Source organism: Microtus oregoni, unplaced genomic scaffold (genome assembly GCF_018167655.1).
Source record: "Microtus oregoni isolate MIOR12 unplaced genomic scaffold, Mior012 000003F_ref0000135, whole genome shotgun sequence".
NCBI classification, from domain to species: domain Eukaryota; kingdom Metazoa; phylum Chordata; class Mammalia; order Rodentia; family Cricetidae; genus Microtus; species Microtus oregoni.
Window position 1 is genome coordinate 27,236,874 of NW_024543062.1, and position 18,920 is coordinate 27,255,793.

General features: G+C 50.4%; 1 protein-coding gene across 1 annotated transcript in view; it reads right to left on the reverse strand.

Annotated features, from left to right (window-relative positions):
- Positions 1 to 273: 273 nt before the first annotated feature.
- The window catches only part of Fbxw8 (F-box and WD repeat domain containing 8), a 99,332-nt gene continuing 80,685 nt past the window's right edge, over positions 274 to 18,920 (reverse strand). The window contains exons 8-11 of the mRNA XM_041648318.1: positions 13,823 to 13,950; positions 3,787 to 3,960; positions 2,258 to 2,368; positions 274 to 1,851 (exon numbers count right to left, since the gene is read on the reverse strand). Coding sequence (XP_041504252.1) covers positions 1,707 to 1,851; positions 2,258 to 2,368; positions 3,787 to 3,960; positions 13,823 to 13,950 — 558 coding nt within the window. The 3' untranslated portion in view covers positions 274 to 1,706. The remainder of the gene's footprint in view (positions 1,852 to 2,257; positions 2,369 to 3,786; positions 3,961 to 13,822; positions 13,951 to 18,920) is intronic.

Here is an 18,920-nt window from a genome sequence, read left to right on the forward strand (position 1 = left end):
AAGAATGGAAACCCCACTGCTGGGGAGGGTTGGTGAGTCTGTCGTTCAGCTGAAAGCCACACAGTCCCCGAGACATTTCATGGGAACTGCTGTCTGGACTTCTGTAGAAGCAGGGCTGTTCATGGCCTCCATGGTCAGCCAGCCCAGCCAAAGACCTCTTGCTGTCGTGGTGTCCCACCCCCCAGCTGTGGGTGATAAACGGAAGACTTCACGACCGCCAGGGGTCAGCACCGAGCCCCCTTCAGGAGCAGCAAACGAGGCCACGACTGAGTCCAGAACCTTTAATAACAGCAGACATGGCATAAGGCAAACGGCAAGCTACAGGGGCGTGTCCTGGTGTCTCCTGGCTTCTGAGAAGATGCTCAGCAGCAACCCCAGAAGCCGGTGGGGAGATCTCTGATAGGTCTGCTGGAGGGGGAGTCTCCCAGGAGGTTAGCTGACAGTAGGGACCACCCAGAGCTGCTGTGAGGAGCCATGTCCCCAAGCGCCCTGCATGAAGCCACCCCAGCTGCTGGCAGTGTGTGTACCTCCGGTCACCTCTGCAGCTGCTCTCCAAGAGCTTCCTGGTCCTTCCTGGTCGTGCGGTGCTGACTGACAAGTTTCTCCAGTATTCAGGCTGTAGAGAAGGCCTAGCAAGACCTGGCCAGGAGGGGGCACCAGCCCAGCAAGAGAGAGAGCTGCTGCCTGTTGGCCCTCTGATGTGTGGGAGGGGGACTGCAAGGAGGCCATGCTCAGCTTCAGCTAGACAGTGGATGTCTGAGGCCTGACTGTCTTGAGCTGGGAAATCTTCATGCCACAAAAGCACATACTGGTTTGAGGTGTGTCTCAGTGGGAGCACTTGCCTTGCAGGCATCTGAGGCCCCAGGTTTCATCCCCAGCACTGGGAAACAAGACCAAGTCCCTATGGGCCCGGGAACCATGAGTACCTCAGGGCTGGTCTCAGTATTATTCTGGCTAGAGGTGGGTCAGCCCCCCCCCCCGAAAATGTACGCCCTTTTTTCAACTGCCTTGGTCTCCAGAGCACAAAGCTTCCCCTGCCCCAATGGCTTTTGCTGTCTGCAGACCCAGCATGCATGTCCTGACCACCTGCCTACCACGCTGCTTTTGGCTACCCGCTGGGACGGGACTCTGCCTGGTCTTTGCACACAAGTGCTTTCCCTGACTGGCTCTCCTGGCCACTGTGGATCTATCTGCCTGAACATTCTGCAGGCAGAGTGCTGAGGGAAGAGGTACCGCCAGCCAGGCTTGGGAACCATCCCCAGGGAGTGAAGGAGTGGCCCTTTCCTCCCCGGGGAAGGATGGATGTCTCCTTCGCAGCAGGTACTGAGGAGAGCAGGTGAAATGAGCAGTCTTCACAGGTAAGGTCTGTAATGACGAGCTGTGAGAACCACAGAGGAGGGCTGGACTAGGTGGGGTCGGGAGACCACTCTGAGCGCTTGCCTACACTGAGGCTCTGGGTCCCGCCCCCAGCACGGCACACAGACCAGCAAGGTGAGGCCCTAGAGTGTGGAGAAGCTCCCGTCACAGGCTGAGGTGTGTCCCCAGGTGAAGGAGAGCAGCAGACGTGGTGTGGGTGGTTCAGAAGCAGCACGGCTCTGTGGCCATGGCCGCCTGGGAGAGCACCGCCCCCAACTCCCACTGTGTGTGGAGCTTCTTCAGTTCTAGCGTCTGTAAACTGCCCTCCCACTTCTCCAGGAGGTGCTGGCCTAAACACTGTCATAGGGGAAAGACAGCGCTAGGTCATAGCTGTACCCAGCCATGGTGTCACAAGGAGAGCGGCAGACAGGAAGAGAGCTCTGAAAGGCCAGCTGGTCCACTGCAAACTCATAGGCATGGATCAGGCCACGATGCCTAGGGGAAGCAGATATGAACACCAGTCAGCAAGGCTGCTGTGGCACAGGCATGCAGTCGAGGCTAGCCCTCCGTTGTGACAGTATGTACGCGGAGCCCACACTATCAGATACGTAGACGCCACGACTGAGGTGAGCAGGGAGCCCCAAGAGACAATGTTTAAGAAGAGGCATCGCCTCTCTGTCAAGCTGATTGCGGTCCTGCTCTGCCCCAGATGCAGGAGCAGTTGCAGAATGTTCCATACAGACACTCAGTGCATGCTTCTGGTTGACAGCAGTCACTGTGTACCCTGCCCTAAGAGGAGTATGTGACTGGAAATGGGGAGGGGGCGGGGGTGGAGGCGGGGGGGGGTGCCAATACAACCACACTGAGCCATTTCTCAGGATGTGCCCAAACCCGCACTGACCTCCTGTGACAGGCGAAGTTGTCCATGTCAGAGTTGCGCACCACCTTCTCATAGGGCACGTTGGCGGTAATCAGGCTGTGGCTATTGAAGGAGACGTGGCGCACAGGGTGCCTGGAGCCACGGGGAAGAAGACTGTAAGGCTGGGGCAGCCTGCCCTGGCTGTGCACCCTGGAACTCTCTAGGCAAACTTTCCATTATGACGAAGCAGACACGAGCCGAGCCTTTGTCTGCCTCCATTTTGCATACACCTGCACCCTTTCCACATTTCAACCAATGCTTCAACAAGTTGGTGTGTTTGAGCCAAACCTGCTACATGGCAGATGTTGATGTAGCCAACAGAAGTGATGGCTACAACTGATAGTCACACTGTGATCCAGGAGACAACAGCGTGCAGTCTCCTGGAAATGGGTGCTTGTCCTCAGAGGTTCCTCTGCAGAAAGGAGTCCCATGCCACCCCAGCTGGGGCTGACTGAGGCCACTGGGGAGCAGGCCTTCTGGCTGGAGAATAACAGGAGAGTGATAAAGGAAGGGCTCGGCGAGGGAAGGCAGGCTGAGGGTGGGTGGTCAGACAAGCAGCCGGACTAGAGCTGGGTGCAGACCAGGACTCCTGCAAGAGAAAGCCTCACTTCCCTGGACCTCCCTCGAGTGCTGGAAAGATATGCTGGGTGTGGGCATCCTGAAAGGGCCACTGCAGAAGCCCAGAAAGGACAGTGCTGTCCTGGAGGTGCAGAGAACCAGCTCTCTACTGGTTTTCCTGAAATTGGGGAAACGCTGGATTCTAGTGTGGGAGCTTGCGCTGCCCTTTGGCGCCACCCGGTGGCACTATGGTGCATCATGGACATTAGGGAAGGGTGGGTTAAGAGCAGTGTGGTACCAGAGAATTCACCAACCTGTAAATCAAAAAAAAATGAAGGCAAAGGTAGAGCTGCCTTGACTTTGCGTCTGGTGGGAGAGATGCACGTTATGCTCTCCGCTGTGCACTTCCACAGTGCCACACTCTCTTTACCGAGGCGCTGACGCTCAGCCAGACAGGACTCTGGGGCCCGTGAGCGGTGGGAGATCCAGGTTGCTTCTAAATTCAGAACTGAGGCAGGCCCAAAGGAGCAATTTTACCAGGAGGCACCAGTCAGAGTCTCCTCTGCTCAAGGCTACATGAGCTGTCTTAGCTGGCGTTACTTAAATTGCACACTATGTGCCCATCTTCATAGTGAGAGAAGGGGCAAGCCACACACCTGGACACACAGTCTGGCACACGGGGACACATGACAACCCATCTGCCTTCACACTGGAAATTCTCCTCTCCTCGTAACTAAATGAAGGAATCTACAGTAACCACATAGCTGTGGAAAGTTCACTAGGATGCTCAGCAAGGCCGCGTGTTACTCAGGGCGAAGTAATGGGGAAGAGAGAGGAGCTGAAGTCTCAGGACTGGGCTATCTAGGTCTCCTCTCCTGCAAAGGTGCTTTCAGGAAGGCGGCAGCGTGGGCACAGGTGGCCTGGGGACGCCCACACACCGCAGGCCAGCTTACCTGGAGTGAACCTCCCACAGCTTCTGGTTCATGCGGTAATCCCACACGGACACCAGTCCCTCCTCGCCCCCGCTGACAATCTTCCAGTCATCCATCTGGACTGCGGACACCCCCAGCTGATGGGCAGACAGTGACAGGGCGATTTTATCGCTGCGGAGGTCATGGAGCCTAACTCTGGAAGATGCAAGAAGAGCACCAGCAGGAGAGGGTTAGTGAGGAAGCCTGCAGCTCCGCCTGCTTCAGCTGTGTGGTCCCTCAGCAGTCCATGGGGCTCCCCTGCAGGGCTGACCAGGCAGAGATAAAGTGTATATCATCTATGAGATGCACACTCGCCACTTCCAGTGGCCTGGGGTCATTTTAACTCACTGACTCCCCAGGCCTGCAGGCATCACGGAAAACTTGTCTTTTGCTCAAAGTGAGCATCTGCCTGTCGTCGCGTGGACCCCGGGTCTAACCTGACGCACATGCCGAGGATGAAGGTGGCTACTGCAGTTCTGTGTTAGAAAAGTTGACTTCGGAACAAATTTTATCAAAGCCATGGGGACCTAACTTCCTTTTTAAAGACAGCATGTTTTATGGATTTCAAAATCTGCTTCCCTGGTCTCTATAATCTCCCCAGCTTTTCTGTTTGAGTTCATTTTTTTTAAAACCTGCAAAATTGAAAATTGAGATGAATAAGTGACTTTCTAGAACAGATTAAGTGATCAAGAGCAATGGACAAGGGCTGGCCAGGTGTGTAAGGGGCAGCTGCCCACAAGGGCTCTGAAATCCAGAAGCCAGGGGAGGAGGCCGTCAGCGCAACTAACATCAGGCAGACAACAGGACCACAGGAAGCCCCTGGAGACTAGCTGAGCTACCACGTACTGTACACAGAAGAAACCCGCAGTCAGCTCCACGAGGTGTAATCATACCAACTCAGGACTTCCGGCATGCATCTGCTTCCAGACAGCCAGGCTCGACAGCACTGCTCCTGCACCTTGCTAAAAATGGTGAATGCACCTAAGATCAGGAATGACACCAGGAGAAACAGCAACTTATCCACATTAATATGCCCAACTCAACATTAAAGATTATATTTGTATGTGTGTACCACATGTGTGCAGTGCCTGCAGAACAGAGGAGGCCATGAGATCCTCTGGGACTGGTGTAACAGTTGCTACTTGTCACATGGGTGCTGGGAATTAGACTGGGTCCTCTGCAAGAACAGTCTGTGCTGTTCACTGCTGAGCCACCTCTCCAGCCCCAACAGCTAATTTTGTAGAGACAACTGCTAATTGTAAGAAACATAGTCAAGGAGCTGGTGGAGAGGACCTGAGTCTGTTGTCTGCCCGACGTGGGTGCTAGGAACCAAACACCTGTGACTCCTGCTGCTGGGGCCCCAGTGCCCTCTTCTGACCTCTGTGGGCACCATATGATCTTAAATGGACTTCAGTTTATGAAAACATTTAATGTCAGTATGCTGTGTTTTCTCAACTCAGAGCTGAGTTACATATAATACCAGCTACCTGAGAGGCTGAGGCAGGAGGATTACAAGTTTCAGGCCACCCTCAACAGCTAAGTGATATTCTGTGTCGAATAAAAATGTGCCTGGAATGGGGCTTGGTGGGTGAGCTCTTGCCTGACCAGCGGAGGAAGGACTGCTAGAGTCTGAGGCTGGTCTGTGCTGTGCAGCAAGACCTTGTTTCAAAAAAATAAAAGATGAGTGGGAGGGGCTTCTTAAAACCCACAAGCCACTCTAAAAAGATTATACAAGATCTTCAGATGATGAACAGGAGTATACAGCCGAGGCTCCTTCCTCACCGGTTCCTCCAAGTTCACAGTGAGAGGAAAGGAAAAGCAAGGAGCACCTCTTGAGCATACTGTGTCCAAGTCTACCGGTCTTAAGAAGTAAAAACAGATGCTACCCCTATATCACCTCTCTTCAGCAAAAACAGAGCCTGTTACATGCCTCATACCCTGGGCCTGATGGTGAGACCCATGGCTGGTGCACACACAAACTCCTCTGCAGGGACTGAGCTCGAGTCCCCCAGTGTGAGGGCTAGGCTGGACTGGCTTAGAAGGCATTCCCACTTGGGTGTTTCCAGAGTGGACACATTCGGCTGCCATGGCTTTCCACCTTGATAGACCATAGCTTCAAACCCTGAACTCAAAATAAACTCTTAAGCTGTTTCTGTCACAAAAATGAGAAAACACGATGAATAGAGTAAGGACACTCAGGCTCCTGTGGGCTCGCCGCGTGTGCTCATCAACACAGCCCAGGGACAGGCTTTGGTTTCAGACAGCTTGGGCAGCCTCCCCCCACACCACATAATGTGGTAAAAACAACAAAACTAACAACACCCTTTACTGCTCTGCTGGGCTCAGGAACTGCCTCTCCACTGCGTGAGAGCGGCAGAGCGTTTAGAGCGGAGCAGCTGGAGGGGGGTGAGGCTGCTGCCCTCAGTCCACACTGCAGCAGTGAGGAGCCACGCAACACCTTGACTCTTGCTTCAAAACAAGCATGCATCTTCCAGAATGAAGACACAGACCCTGAACACGAACTTCATGAGAAGGCAAGGAGCACAGTGCGACCAGCAGCGAGCGACACGGAGCGTAGGTGCATCACACCTAAGGAAGGTCCTAGAGAAAAATGGGCTGATAATGCCCAGGGGTTAGTGCTAGTCAACACTATCACAATAAAAACTACATTCTGGAAACTGTCATCTTAACAATGGGAGCATACAAAGAAGTTTTAAGCAGCCTGGGGAAGAAGGAATTACCTATTAAAAATTGATCATTAGACTTCCAGGGAGATTAGAGGCAGCATTAGAGATGCCATGAATTTGAACGACTGGATGGGGATGCCGTAGTAACCGCATCACATCAGGCAGCCACAGTGGAGCACTGGCAGACATTCAGAGCTCTACCTGTCAGCAGGTGACATGTCTACACCACCTGCAGAGGGGCCAGTGGGACAAGGACTGCTCAGCTGAGGCAGAGGTCACGGGCTAGTCCTCCTGAAGTGTGAGCAGATGTGTATGGCGACAGGCAGCTATCACGGAGCTGCGCGCTGAGGCCCCTATCGCACTTGCTTTTAGGTGCGGAGCATGCTTCCTATCAACGCGGTTCAGAAATTAAATGCTAACAGCAGCTCCTTGGGAAGAGCTAGATGTGACTATGCTGTTTAAAAGTCAGGACTCAGAGGGTGTTGGCTCCACCCTGGTGCGCACAAATGCGCACACCTCGTTTGTTTCAGACAGTTTATCTTTTTCATAGCTAGTGATAAGTAGGTATATATAACATGGAACCACAGACATTAGGCATCATGGTACAATCCAGAATCCTAGTACCAGGGAGGTAAAGACACAAGGACTAAGAGTTCTAGGTCATTCTTGACTACATGGCTGTAACAAAGCAAGTTCAAGAAAACCTGTTGTAAAAAACATACTACCACCGTTGACAAAGAAACAACCAACAATCACAGTCTTGGGATGCAGAATCAAGACCACAAGGCAAGATGGCAGTGCAGACTATGTCTACAAGTGCTACTCACTCCCTGTCTCCAGCGAGGGGCTCTAAGTGCACACAGCTGCTTGTCCTCAGGCCTCCGGAGGCCAAGAGACCCAAGGCTGTGGGGCACCCAGGAGGGAGCCTGGGGCTGGAGCCCAGCATGGGCTTTTGAAAAGATGGGGGTGGAGTGTAAGCTGGCTATCAAGAGCCCCTCAGTGTTTACCGTGTGGCTGTAACACATGGATGCGGGTAAACACATTTGGACCCTTAGTTCAGAGTTTGTCGTCTGATTCTCTACTGTGTTTAGAGAGCGGCATGATGGTGTCAGATGAAGACAGCAGCAGAGACATCAGCAGCTCAGGTTCACGAGAGAAACAGAAACCACCCTGTGGAAGACCAGTCTTCTAACATCTTAAGAGAGACATCTGGCTTCTTGTCTCAGACAGAACTGAGTCCTGTCCACCCAAGCCATCAAATTCACATTAGGAAGCAGGTATCAGCCCAGAGCATCTGACAAAGTGTAGTACCAGCCCCAAAGGCAGCATGCCCTGGCAGAGCCAGCAGCCTCAGCACTCAAACTGCAGATTCCACGCTGGGAAACAGGTAGCCCAGCAAATGGGTGGAGACGTGCCAGGTTGACCAATTCCAGGGACAAGAAGGGGCCAATGGTAGATCCTGCGAATCCTCATCTAGTGAGTATCACCAACCTTGCTTGCTGAAAGAAAAATAATTGGTCTGAAAGCTCTAATTGTCTTATGTTTAATATTCATGGATGGGCTTGGAGGCCAGCCCCCCACCCCCACCCCGCAGCATTCACTAATGAAAACCGCACCATAGGAGGCAGCTTTAGCCCGCCAATTAAAACAAAAGACACCAGAACCTTCCAAAGACTCCAGCAGAGGAGCATCCATCAGATGGGCAGGAAAACGCGCTGGAACGGAGAGGGAGGCACGCTCTGGTTGGTCCTGTGTGAAGGGCTTTGAATAACTCATTATAACACTTGCAGATGGAGTGAGCGTAATGTTCGCGCCCTGCACGCGCCCTGGCAGCAGGCACCACACACAAGCACACCACAACTTTCTATGTGCTGGGCAGGAAGGAAGTGAGAAGACTCTAATTGGGGGGTCACACCTTGGGGCGTGTTTCCTACTGGTTTGGACTCCACAGTCCCGGATGATAACAAGGAGACTGTGCTGGCAAAACTGGCAGTGCCCAGACTCTGGGTTGGCTGTTCTTCAGGAAGAATGCAACCTTGGCTACAGTCAGATCCAGAAAATAAAGGTAAATGCATGGAAATCATTAACACACAAGTATTTTAAAATTATGACTAAATTAATTGGGAAAACTGGTATTTTCAAAAGATTAGTGCACACTTCCGCCTGACCTCGCTGTCCCCGAGCTGGGGAGGAAGGCTGCTCATAGGTGTATATGCAGAATCCACGCCTCACTCACAGCACCGAAGCCAGCCTTCTGAGATGTACATCTTAACAGCAATGGGAAACACATTTTTAGATGCATGGCATATCCAGCTTTGTCCAGCTGGGCTAAGCTTATAACATGTTCTGTGCCAAACCAGCATTGCGGTGTGAGGTTTCCACATGAAATACGAGCAGCTGTCCCTTTTGGGGTGATCCCAGAAGCTCTTAGCATCTGATTCCTCAAGGAATCTTCTAAACCCTAAGCTCTGTGGCTCACAAAAGGCCAGCCTGGGACAGCACTGATGGCCAAAGCAAAAGCTGAAGTACGGACACTTCTAGCTAACATTTCCACTTTAACTCTGCAGTGAGAATTCGCAGGCTGGCCCAGCAGAACACTCAAGGGCAAGCCTGGTGACCCGAGTGTCATCCTTAGAACCTTGGTAAGAGTGGTCGGAGAGAACCCATGCCACAGCTGTCTGTGTGCACAAGAGTGCAGGTGCCTACAGAGCCCAGAAGGAGCTCCAGGCAGTTGTGAGCCACCTGCTGTGGGTGCTGGGAGTCAAGCTCAGTTTCTCCGCATGGGCAGAGCATGCTCTTAAGTAGAATCATCTTTCTGCCCACTCACTACACAGCCCAAGCTGTGCTGAGACCTGTGGCTAACCCCCCAGGCAGCACACCACCACACACAACTCCGACACAGAGGTCCTCCCTTCATGCATGGAGACTGTTTGCAAGCCTGGCATTTGGAAGGATGTTCACTCTACCTAGTACACCCTAACCAAAAGATGCAGGGAAGTCTAGCCGGAGGCCAGTGGAACATAAACAGGGAGGAATCGGAACTGGAAACACACTCAATTTTTATGGTCAATTAATTTTTAAGAATGGAAAGAACAATCTTGACAACAAACAGAGCTGAGACAACTGAGCATAAAGCCACAACCCTACCTCACACTACACCCCAAATTACCTCACGGGTCATGCATTTCAAATATAAGACATTAAATTATAAAACGCAAGAAAACAGACTAATAACCTTAGAGTAGGAATTTTTTTTTTACAAATAAGTAATAACACAAGCAATAAAAGAAAAACTAGATAAATCACACTCCATCAACATTTAAAGCCCATATTTTAAAGACCATTTTCAACAAGTAAACAGCTTACACAAGAATTACTTGCAAATGACAGATCTGACAAGGGACTTACAGATGGAAAACTTGAAAAACCCATCAAAACACAACAATAAAAGTCTCAATTAAAAACAGGATTTGAGTGTGAGTGTGGTAGCTCATGCCTGTAATCCCAGAACTCAGCAGCAGATACAGGACTGCCCTAAGTCCTACAAAGCAAGTGCTAGGCCAGTTTGCTACACAGTGAAACCATATCTCAATTTGCACTCTGACTCAAAAACAGGATTTCGATAGTCATCTCTCCACAGATGTGCAGATGAACCATAAGACAGGAAAACGGGTCCTTAGGCACCAGCATGATGCAAATCAACGTACGAGGAGACACCTCACAGACAAGGTTGACTGCCACACAGATTGAGGATAATACATGGGCTGAGGAGACAGAGAAACTGGAAGATTCCCCAAGGCCAGGACAGGCAGGATGAACAGCCAAACAAGAAGAGTGTGGCAGTTACCACTGAAGCCAGCAACTCAATCCCGAGGTGTCTATACCCAAGAAAACTGAAGATACACAAAAATCTACACAGGAATTATAATGGTCAAAACTATTAAGAGATTAATTAATTAGGCCACCCAGATGTCCACTAGTTTAACAAGATGGACAGAATGAGGTCTGCCAGTGATGAATATTAGTTGGCCATTAAAAAGAAGTGACTAATGTCTGGATACAAGCTACCACTGGGCTTACCTTGAAAACACTGGACCAGGTAGGAATACGTCATAAAAGGTCATGTCAACCATTTTATGTGCGTCCACAGGTAAACGCACACCAAAGGAAAGTCACATAATGGTTGCTCAGAGTGGAGGGCGTGGGGGAGACAGCAGTGACAGCTCCCAGTGCAGGCTTCTCTCTGGGGTATCACCCTGGAATTGACTGCATTTAAGCTGGTGGGTCACACGGCACATGAGTTCTGCCTCAAGGAAGTGGTTCTGAAAATGGACTTGTGCTGGGGAGGTGGCTTTGTGGGTAAAATGTTTGGCAGACAAAAATAAAGACTTGAGTTTGGCCCCTCAAGACCCAGCTAAAGATGGACACAGCAGCACGTCTGTAATCTGGCTCTCCTATGGTGAGATGAGAGGTAGGGACAGGAGAATCACCAGATGCTGGTGATTGAACACATAGCCAACATGGAGGAGGTGAAGCTGAAGACAGTGTTGTCCTCTGAGCTTCATTCACACTTGTGCTGTACCAACACCCACCCCCCACATGGATGTACACGCACAGACATGCACAGACACACACACACACACACGGATGTACACACACAGACACAGGTGCACACAGACGCATGGATGTACACGCACACGGATGTACACACACACACACACACAATAAGTAAGCTATATATCTGGGGAGAGTGGCTGAGAGCTCGTGGTCAAGGAATGTGCCTTAGCACCCTGACAGCTGCAGTCTCGTCCCAGCACGGACTCTGATCCTGATTCTCCCTCCCTCCCTCTCTCCCCTCCAGACCCTGGGTTTCACCGTCCAAGGCACAAAGGGAGGGAATCTCACTGCTCCAAGTTTTCATCCACTCACTGACAGGAACGCGGAGGCTCTGGGTTCAGTTTGCTGCTCTTGGCAGTCTGCTGACGGACTGCAGCAGAGCACCTGGGGAAGTGGCTCTGCCAGGCTTCCTTTCCCAGTGCTCCAGTGCTTTCTGTGGTCCTGCCCTGAAGAGGGGTTCCCAATACAACTGTAGGGTGGGGCAGGAATGAGTTTAAAAGGAAAGAGCAGACTAGGACTTAGCTTTGAGGACAGTGTGTCCATGGAGCTACTCCTAGCCACTGGGCACAGCTGCCCTGGCGTGCACATGGAAGAAAACTTACCCATAAGGACTTTCAAACATTTTAAATCTTCCACAGAATTAAAATTATTATTTACATAGCTGGACTCTTAGATGAGGCAGGGAATCTTGACTTTTCCTCAGAAGGCTAACTGTAAGCCCTCACTGCAGACACAAGTCCAGGTCCGTAAACTGGGTTTATTCTAAGGGGAGTGGGGGGTGGAGCTCTAATGCTGAGGAAGATTGATGTTGTATGGAGAACCCTGGGACCTCCCTGCTTTATTTTAAAAACTTAATTCCGCTACATCCTAATGAAATGGGTTTCTAAAAATCAAATTTGGGCTCCACGCTGACCAGAGGGCATCTAGTTATGATGTGTGATGAAGTGGGTACACTCCAGAGGGAAACGTCAGCATTACTGAGAATGCCTACGTGTTCTGGAGGACAGTTTGCGGCGAGAGACAGCTAACAGTGGCTGTGACATTCTGGAGTTATCTGGGCTAAGGTCTTCACACATGAGGGGCTCCTCTGCTCTGGAGCAGGGCCCTGGGTTCCTGCCAGCAACAAGAAACTCATATTGTACACACATCCTGGGCAGAGTCCACTGCCCAGGCCTGATACCTGGAAGTTCCCAAGAGCCCCTAACATTTGCTCCACTAGAAAACAGAGGAGACTGTCTGCTCAGTTCACAGGATGTGGTTTGTTCCCCTGGCCACACACAGGGGTTACTTGCAAAGCCTAGGCAGCGGTTGTGTTGGTGTGTGTGTGTGTGTGCAAGGGCATGCATGTGTGTAGTGTATGCATGTATGCAACTGTGAGCAAGGGCATGTGGAAGTCAGAGTTAATACCAGCTGTCCTCAATTGCCCTCTACTTTATCTTCTGAGAAAGGCTGAACCCAGAGCTCTCTCATTTGCTGGCCACTGAATTCTGAGGATAGTCATGCCTGTTTCCCTTCCCTGCAGGGTTACAGATGAGTGTGACAATTGCTTTTGTGGTTGTTATTGTTTTTAGAAAGGGTCTCAGCATGTAGTTTTTGCTGACCTAGACCTCACTACATAGACTAGGTTTGAACTCACAGAGATTCCCTTGCCTCTGCTTCCCAAGTGCTCACATGGGTTCTGGGATCCAAATTTAGGTCATGTTTGCCCCGCAGTCATTTACTGACTGAGCTACCTCTCTAGCCACTGAAGCCTTAGCACAGCAAACTCAGACATCCATCTACAAGCCCCACATTCTGAGTCACCGGAGGAGTCCCTGTGAGAGAGGGACAGAGCCTTCTCCCCACAAAGCACGTTCAGTCTCTTTGCTCTAGGTGGGGTGGGCTGGGGTGGGGCTCGGGATACAAACACTATGTGATCCAACAGTGGCTTCTGCAAGCTGCTACTCCGCTGGGACAAAGCTCTGGGATCTGGCACAAAGAAACCCCAGAACCGAGCAGCCCCGCACCTGCAGCCTGGGGCTGGGCCCAGGGGAGGGATGCCAGCAGCCCTGGCGACTGGCCAGTCTACCTCTCTCTGGGGCACTGAATCAGATGCAGTAGGTAACTAGCCAAAAAGCAGAGAGAAAGCAAAGGAGAAGACAAGACAAGAGGGAGAAAACTAAACTTTGGACTGGAAGGGTCTTTTTAAACACTAACCCTGCGGTGCTAAAGGCTGGCACTGGCCCCTGGACCAGGAAAACCGACTTCCTCAGCCAATGTGTTAAAGAGAAGGCTGCTAATCAGCTAAATAGAAACTGGAATCTGTTCCCATCAAGTCTCTTTCCCGTCACCAGAGGGACACGCAGTGCTCTGAAATACACTCTTGGCATCACTTGGCAGGCAGCCCTATTGTGCTGAGCATGGCCAGTCTCTTAGGTTATTGTTTTTAATATCAGAAAGCGAGCTTTTCTGTGCCAAACAAATTCTGTAACAGGGGGACAAAAGATATTCCAAGTGGTCTCGCTGGACCATCCACCAACTGCCTGAAAAGAGGACCAACCATCCTGTGTGCTTCAGAAGCGAAGCGGAGGCATAGAAGGTCCAACTATTACCTAATGCAAGACTTCGCTCCAAGTCCAGAGGATGGAGTGGGGGTTGGGGACTGCAGGCAAGGCTCAAGCATGAGGCACTCACGCTCAGGGCCACAGATGAGCATCATTTCAGCACGGACCTACCTCCTGTCCATGTTGCCGCTGACCATGAGGTGGGGAGGGCTGTCCCGGAGGTTGACACAGGTGAAGTCACCGAGCGCATTGCCGAGCTTTGAGAGACAGCGTTCTGCTTCCAGGCTATACACCAGGATCTGAGAGGGGGAGAGCATAGGTGTCAGTTTCACACGGCAGAGGGATGTCACACACTTCTTACTGTGCTACCTTTGAGGAATGAGCATTTCACCGTCCCCAGAAGACACTGGGTTACTCAATGGCTTGGACACTTCCCAGGGGCATAACTACTCAATTGACAAAAGACCAAGAAAGGGAAACCAAAGAGGTCCTTGGCCAAAGCAAAAGCAGGAGAAAGAGACACATGAATGGTGGGTCAGCAGCCTGCTTTCCCCCACACTGCTGCACTGAAGCCCAGCCCAGGTGATTGTTTTCTGTTTGTTTGAAAGGAAAGAAGGCTACAGGTCACTGGCTTTGAATTCGGGGTTAACTGAAGAGCGTACAGAGGCCCTAGGAAGCTGCACCAGACAGTGTATGGAGCTACGGCCCAACAGCACCTTCTTCCGTCTTCTTCCCCACTCTCCCCTCGGTTTGGTCATGAAAGCCGGTGAGAAGATGCTTGTGGGCTCCACATGGTGCAGTCCTCCTGGAAGGTGTCTGCACTGCTTCCTCAGCAAAGGGGAATAAAGGACGGATTGCACAGAAGCCCCGAGAGTTTTTTAATGAAAGAAATTATTAGCACATGGGAGGCATTCAATGAACAGTACAGGACCCAGGCCTCCTCACTGCACCTCTGCTGACTTCTGCTGAGCATGTGGTGAGCACACTGAGCTGGGTTTGCAGAGCAACTCAGCGGCACTCCTATAGAGACCATGCTCTCTCTTCTGGTTAACCCAGACACTTCTGAGTGGAGAGTCTTATGTCTGTCCTGAGAAATTCCTAGCAAGTAAAATCATCTCCTCCTTGGGAACAATACACATTTCTATACCTGAATCTTTGAGACTCTGTGGTTGTCTAACACTGGAAGGAAAGACAGCAGAAGTCACAGATTCTCAGCACCTAATGCACAAGCCAAGATGCAGCTAAGATGAAAGGTTCCTGACAGAAAGTTGGGTTTGTTTACTTATTTATTTTAAAAACAGGGTCTTGCTATGTAGTTCTGACTGTCCTGGAACTCAGCCTGTAGACGAAGCTGCCCTTGAACTCAGAGATCCCCCCATACCTCTGCCTCCTGAGTGCTGGAATTAAATCCCTAGCTCCTGACAGAAAGTTGTTTCTAACAGACACGTGATCAAATCCATCTTCAGCAAATGAGCTGGACATTATCACAGGTGGCTCCTCAAGGATGAAAAGTGAAAACCAGCAACCTGATGGTGTGTCTTGAGAATGTCCCCAGCACTGAGTAGTGTCTGTGGAAAGACACTCCAGTGCCCTGCTCTGCACGCAGAGAGGGTCCACAGTGCCCCCCAACAAGCACAACTACTGGGGGACAGTTTTAAAAGAGTGACTCATCTTTTTGGAGCAACCATTTTGGATTTAATTATCATCACAGATTTCAATATTTTGGATTGATCTGTTTGTTTTTAAAGTACACCAGTGCACACAGCAGGAAGGCAGATGGACCTACAGGAGCAGGCAGAGGTAAAAGTACAACGACTGAGGCTCACACAAGCCAGCAGCAGCCTTCACTTTTTTTCCAGTTCTGTTTTGACAAGTGGATCAATCATCTCTGAGTGGTACAGGGAGACAATCCCCGCCAAAAAGACTGCAAATTCATCATAAAGACATCTAAGTCAGCAGTCAAGGATTTCTAAAATGTTCAATAATTCAACGGATCAGAACTATCCAAAGAGAACCTTTACCATTGCGTTTAGTTAAAGACCACAGAGATTGGAAAACACATTACCATCTCGAAGGCAGGTCTTCCACGCTACAAGTCCCTTAACGACCTTTACCATGGCTCCCTCCCTCCCACTCTCTCTCTCTTTTAATAAGGTTGAGCAAATGGGACTTCATTTTATCTGATTGCCACAGACGAGTGATATCAATTATTCATGCTCACACTCCCTCTTGTTAAGACCATGCATTAGACGAATTTTTCTCTTTATTGCCCTGCTTGGGTGAGTCTTAACCCACGACCACTTGAGTTGTTCTCAGAGGTGTTCAGAGATGCTGGAGAGAAGGGGAAACTCCCCCACCAGATGCAATCTGGGAGCAGATGCTCGGCACTAATGTGGCCAGCGAGTCGATAGAGCGGCCAAGCAGCAAATGCAGGTTCAGCAGTGTTAGCAGCAATCATGGTGCAGGCATGTGCTGTCATCCTCTGTGCTCCTAGGAGTTCTTTCTAAAGCGAAGCCCAGACTGCTGTGTATGTTGAAGACATCTGCACGAGATGCGCTATGAGATCGAGTTCTCGTGTCACTGTTTTCTAGTGGACCTGCATCACCCCCACGTGAACAGAAGCATCCTCTTCGTAAGGGACTGGACAGGGAGTTTTCCGTTTCTGCTTACTTCCCCCTCTGAGAGCTGAAGTCATTTCTGATAAAACATAGCTTTCGAATCCTGACTTTCAACTATTCTGACTGGTCTCAACTATACTTTTAAAGATATATTACAACTGAAAGACTGTAATGTATCTCATAGTAAGTTATAAGAATAAATTACATAGTAGAAGAGTGTGACCCATCTCCAGGAACCAGCCACCCAGAACAGTCTGGTAAGAACAGGTAGATTTTGAGTGTGAGGGTCCATCTCTCTTGCTCTGAACATACCAGGCATTTCTGTGAGCTTGGTATTTCACAGCTGCTTCTCCACAAGTAGCTCTGGTTCTTCTGAATGGAGAACTTTTGTGCATATATAATTCCATATGATAAGTTGTTTCTATTCAGTTTTTGATAAAACATCCAACAGCCAGTGACAAACACTTATGAATCCTCTTCTGTGCAGCAGGACTGGAGTGAACGGGTGTGGCAGCCAACATAGTGACAGCTGAAAGAGCTGTGTCTGTACCAGCTGCTGCTAGCCCAGCCGCCCCACGCTCCCACACATGGGACCTGCCTCTTCTGGGACCACAGAGCCATCGTGCTGCTATGCCCTAGCAGCTGGGGTCTCAAGCAGGAGGAGGGCTGTTGTACTGGTCACACAGTCAGGATGGAAATGGTCACAGGTCCAACGTCTAGAAAGCATCAGCAACTACTCTGGGCAGGGAGGTCTGTATCTTCTCCATGTGACTAGTTTGTGCTGGATTCTAGAGGCTGCGGGATTCTAGCCAAATCCTGATGGAAGGGCCAGAAGATGGCTACTACCCTCTCAGTGGGGTTGGTTCAAAGCCTGCCACCTGCTCCTCCACCCTTTGAAATCAGGACTCAGCACAGCAAGTTCTTCCTAAACACAGGACTGACATCACCCATCTGTGAACATGAGCCACCAACAGACAGAGATGTCTTCAAAGAGCTTTGGAGCCTTGCCGAGAGAGAAACTGTGTCATGTTCTGATGAACAAGGAACACAACTCTGAGTTTAATTTTACCAAAACTGCAGAAAGTGGCTGGCTCACCTCCTCAGGACCTTAGCCACCTTGGCAACACGGTCAGCAGTGGACAGAGCCTCGTCCCACAACAACTGCACTAAGAACCTTTGGAATCCAAGAGTGTTTGCCTGCTCCCCTTTAAGCAAGGGGTGTGTTGAATGGACTCAGAGGGAAGAGCTGACCCAAGGGTTGCAGACTGTAGACACAGCTGCCCGCTCCCTCCCTGCCACCCTCCGGGCCTCTTCCTTCACTACCACATACACTTTGCCCTTTGAGAAAAGCCATGGTCAGAAGCCAGTTCTGAACAGAGAGCGCCGGCTCGCACTCTCCATCTGCACCCACTTTAAGTGTACTCTGCCCTGTCCACTACCACCCTTGGCATGAAGGCTTCTCCCCTCTCAGCAGAGCAGGGGGTGTTTTTGGTCAATGCACTGCATCTGGTGTTCCCAAGTGCCACCCTGAACCATGTCATCAGCCTGCAGCTCGCAAACAAGGAGGGGAAACAGCCCAAGACTGCAGTCTTGAAGGCCGGGTGCGGATTTGTTACCCAGCTCTTACACAGTGGAGAGTGCTTCCTCAACCAGGGCTGTAAGGTCCCTGGAGCAGAAATGCTGCTGCCCACTGCCTTTCAGCATGACTAGCAGGGACCAGATGCCATGGTAGTTATGTGGGCCTGCATCTTGCTAGGTGTGTGCATTTGTGTTTGGTGATAACCAGCTAGGATTGGTAACCAAGCAAACCTAGAATCCACTCCGGTTTGTGCTTAACTCTTTCCTCCATTAGGTGACCTTGGGGATCCACAAGGAGATGTCTCATCCTGCCCCAATCCTGTGGGCTCCCTTGTTGTCTGACAAGTTGGCAGACCAGGAAGCCTGGTAGTAGTGGATTTTAACTGTATTGTATTTTTTTTAAGTTTTTAATTTTTTTTTAGAGATTTTTATTTATTATGTACACAGTGTTCAGCCTCCACGTATGCCTGCAGGCCAGAAGAGGGCACCAGATCTCATTACAGATGGTTGTTAGCCACCATGTGGTTGCTGGGAATTGAACTCAGGACCTCTGGAAGAGCAGTCAGTGCTCTTAACCTCTGAGCCATCTCTCCAGCCCTTAATTGTATTTTAATAAGACTGCCTGAAGATTTGAGAGTAAAACAATCCCACTGGTCAGCTTTACAGACCAGATTATGATAGCACACACCTTAATTCCAGTAGCCACACTAGTTGCCTTAGAAACTGGTTGGGGCATGCCTTTAATCCCAGCCCCAGAGAGGAATATAAAATGGGGGAAGATAGCTCTCAGATGCAGTCTCCTGAGATTCCACGAGACAGGATCGCCATTTCAGACTGAGGTCGAGGTAAAAACCAGTGCTGGCTGTTTTGTTTTTCAGATCTTCAGGTTGAACCCCAATTTCTGACCCCGAGTTTTTATTAATTCGTGTTTCACCTAGCAAACAGCTTCTCAAATCAAGTCTGTTACCAAACAGCCTTTTGCACATTCCATTCACTCAAGGGAAGCAGTACAATCCACAGAAGCCCAAGGTGATGGGAGCACTGAGACCAGAAAGAAATGAGGGAGCCTGGCC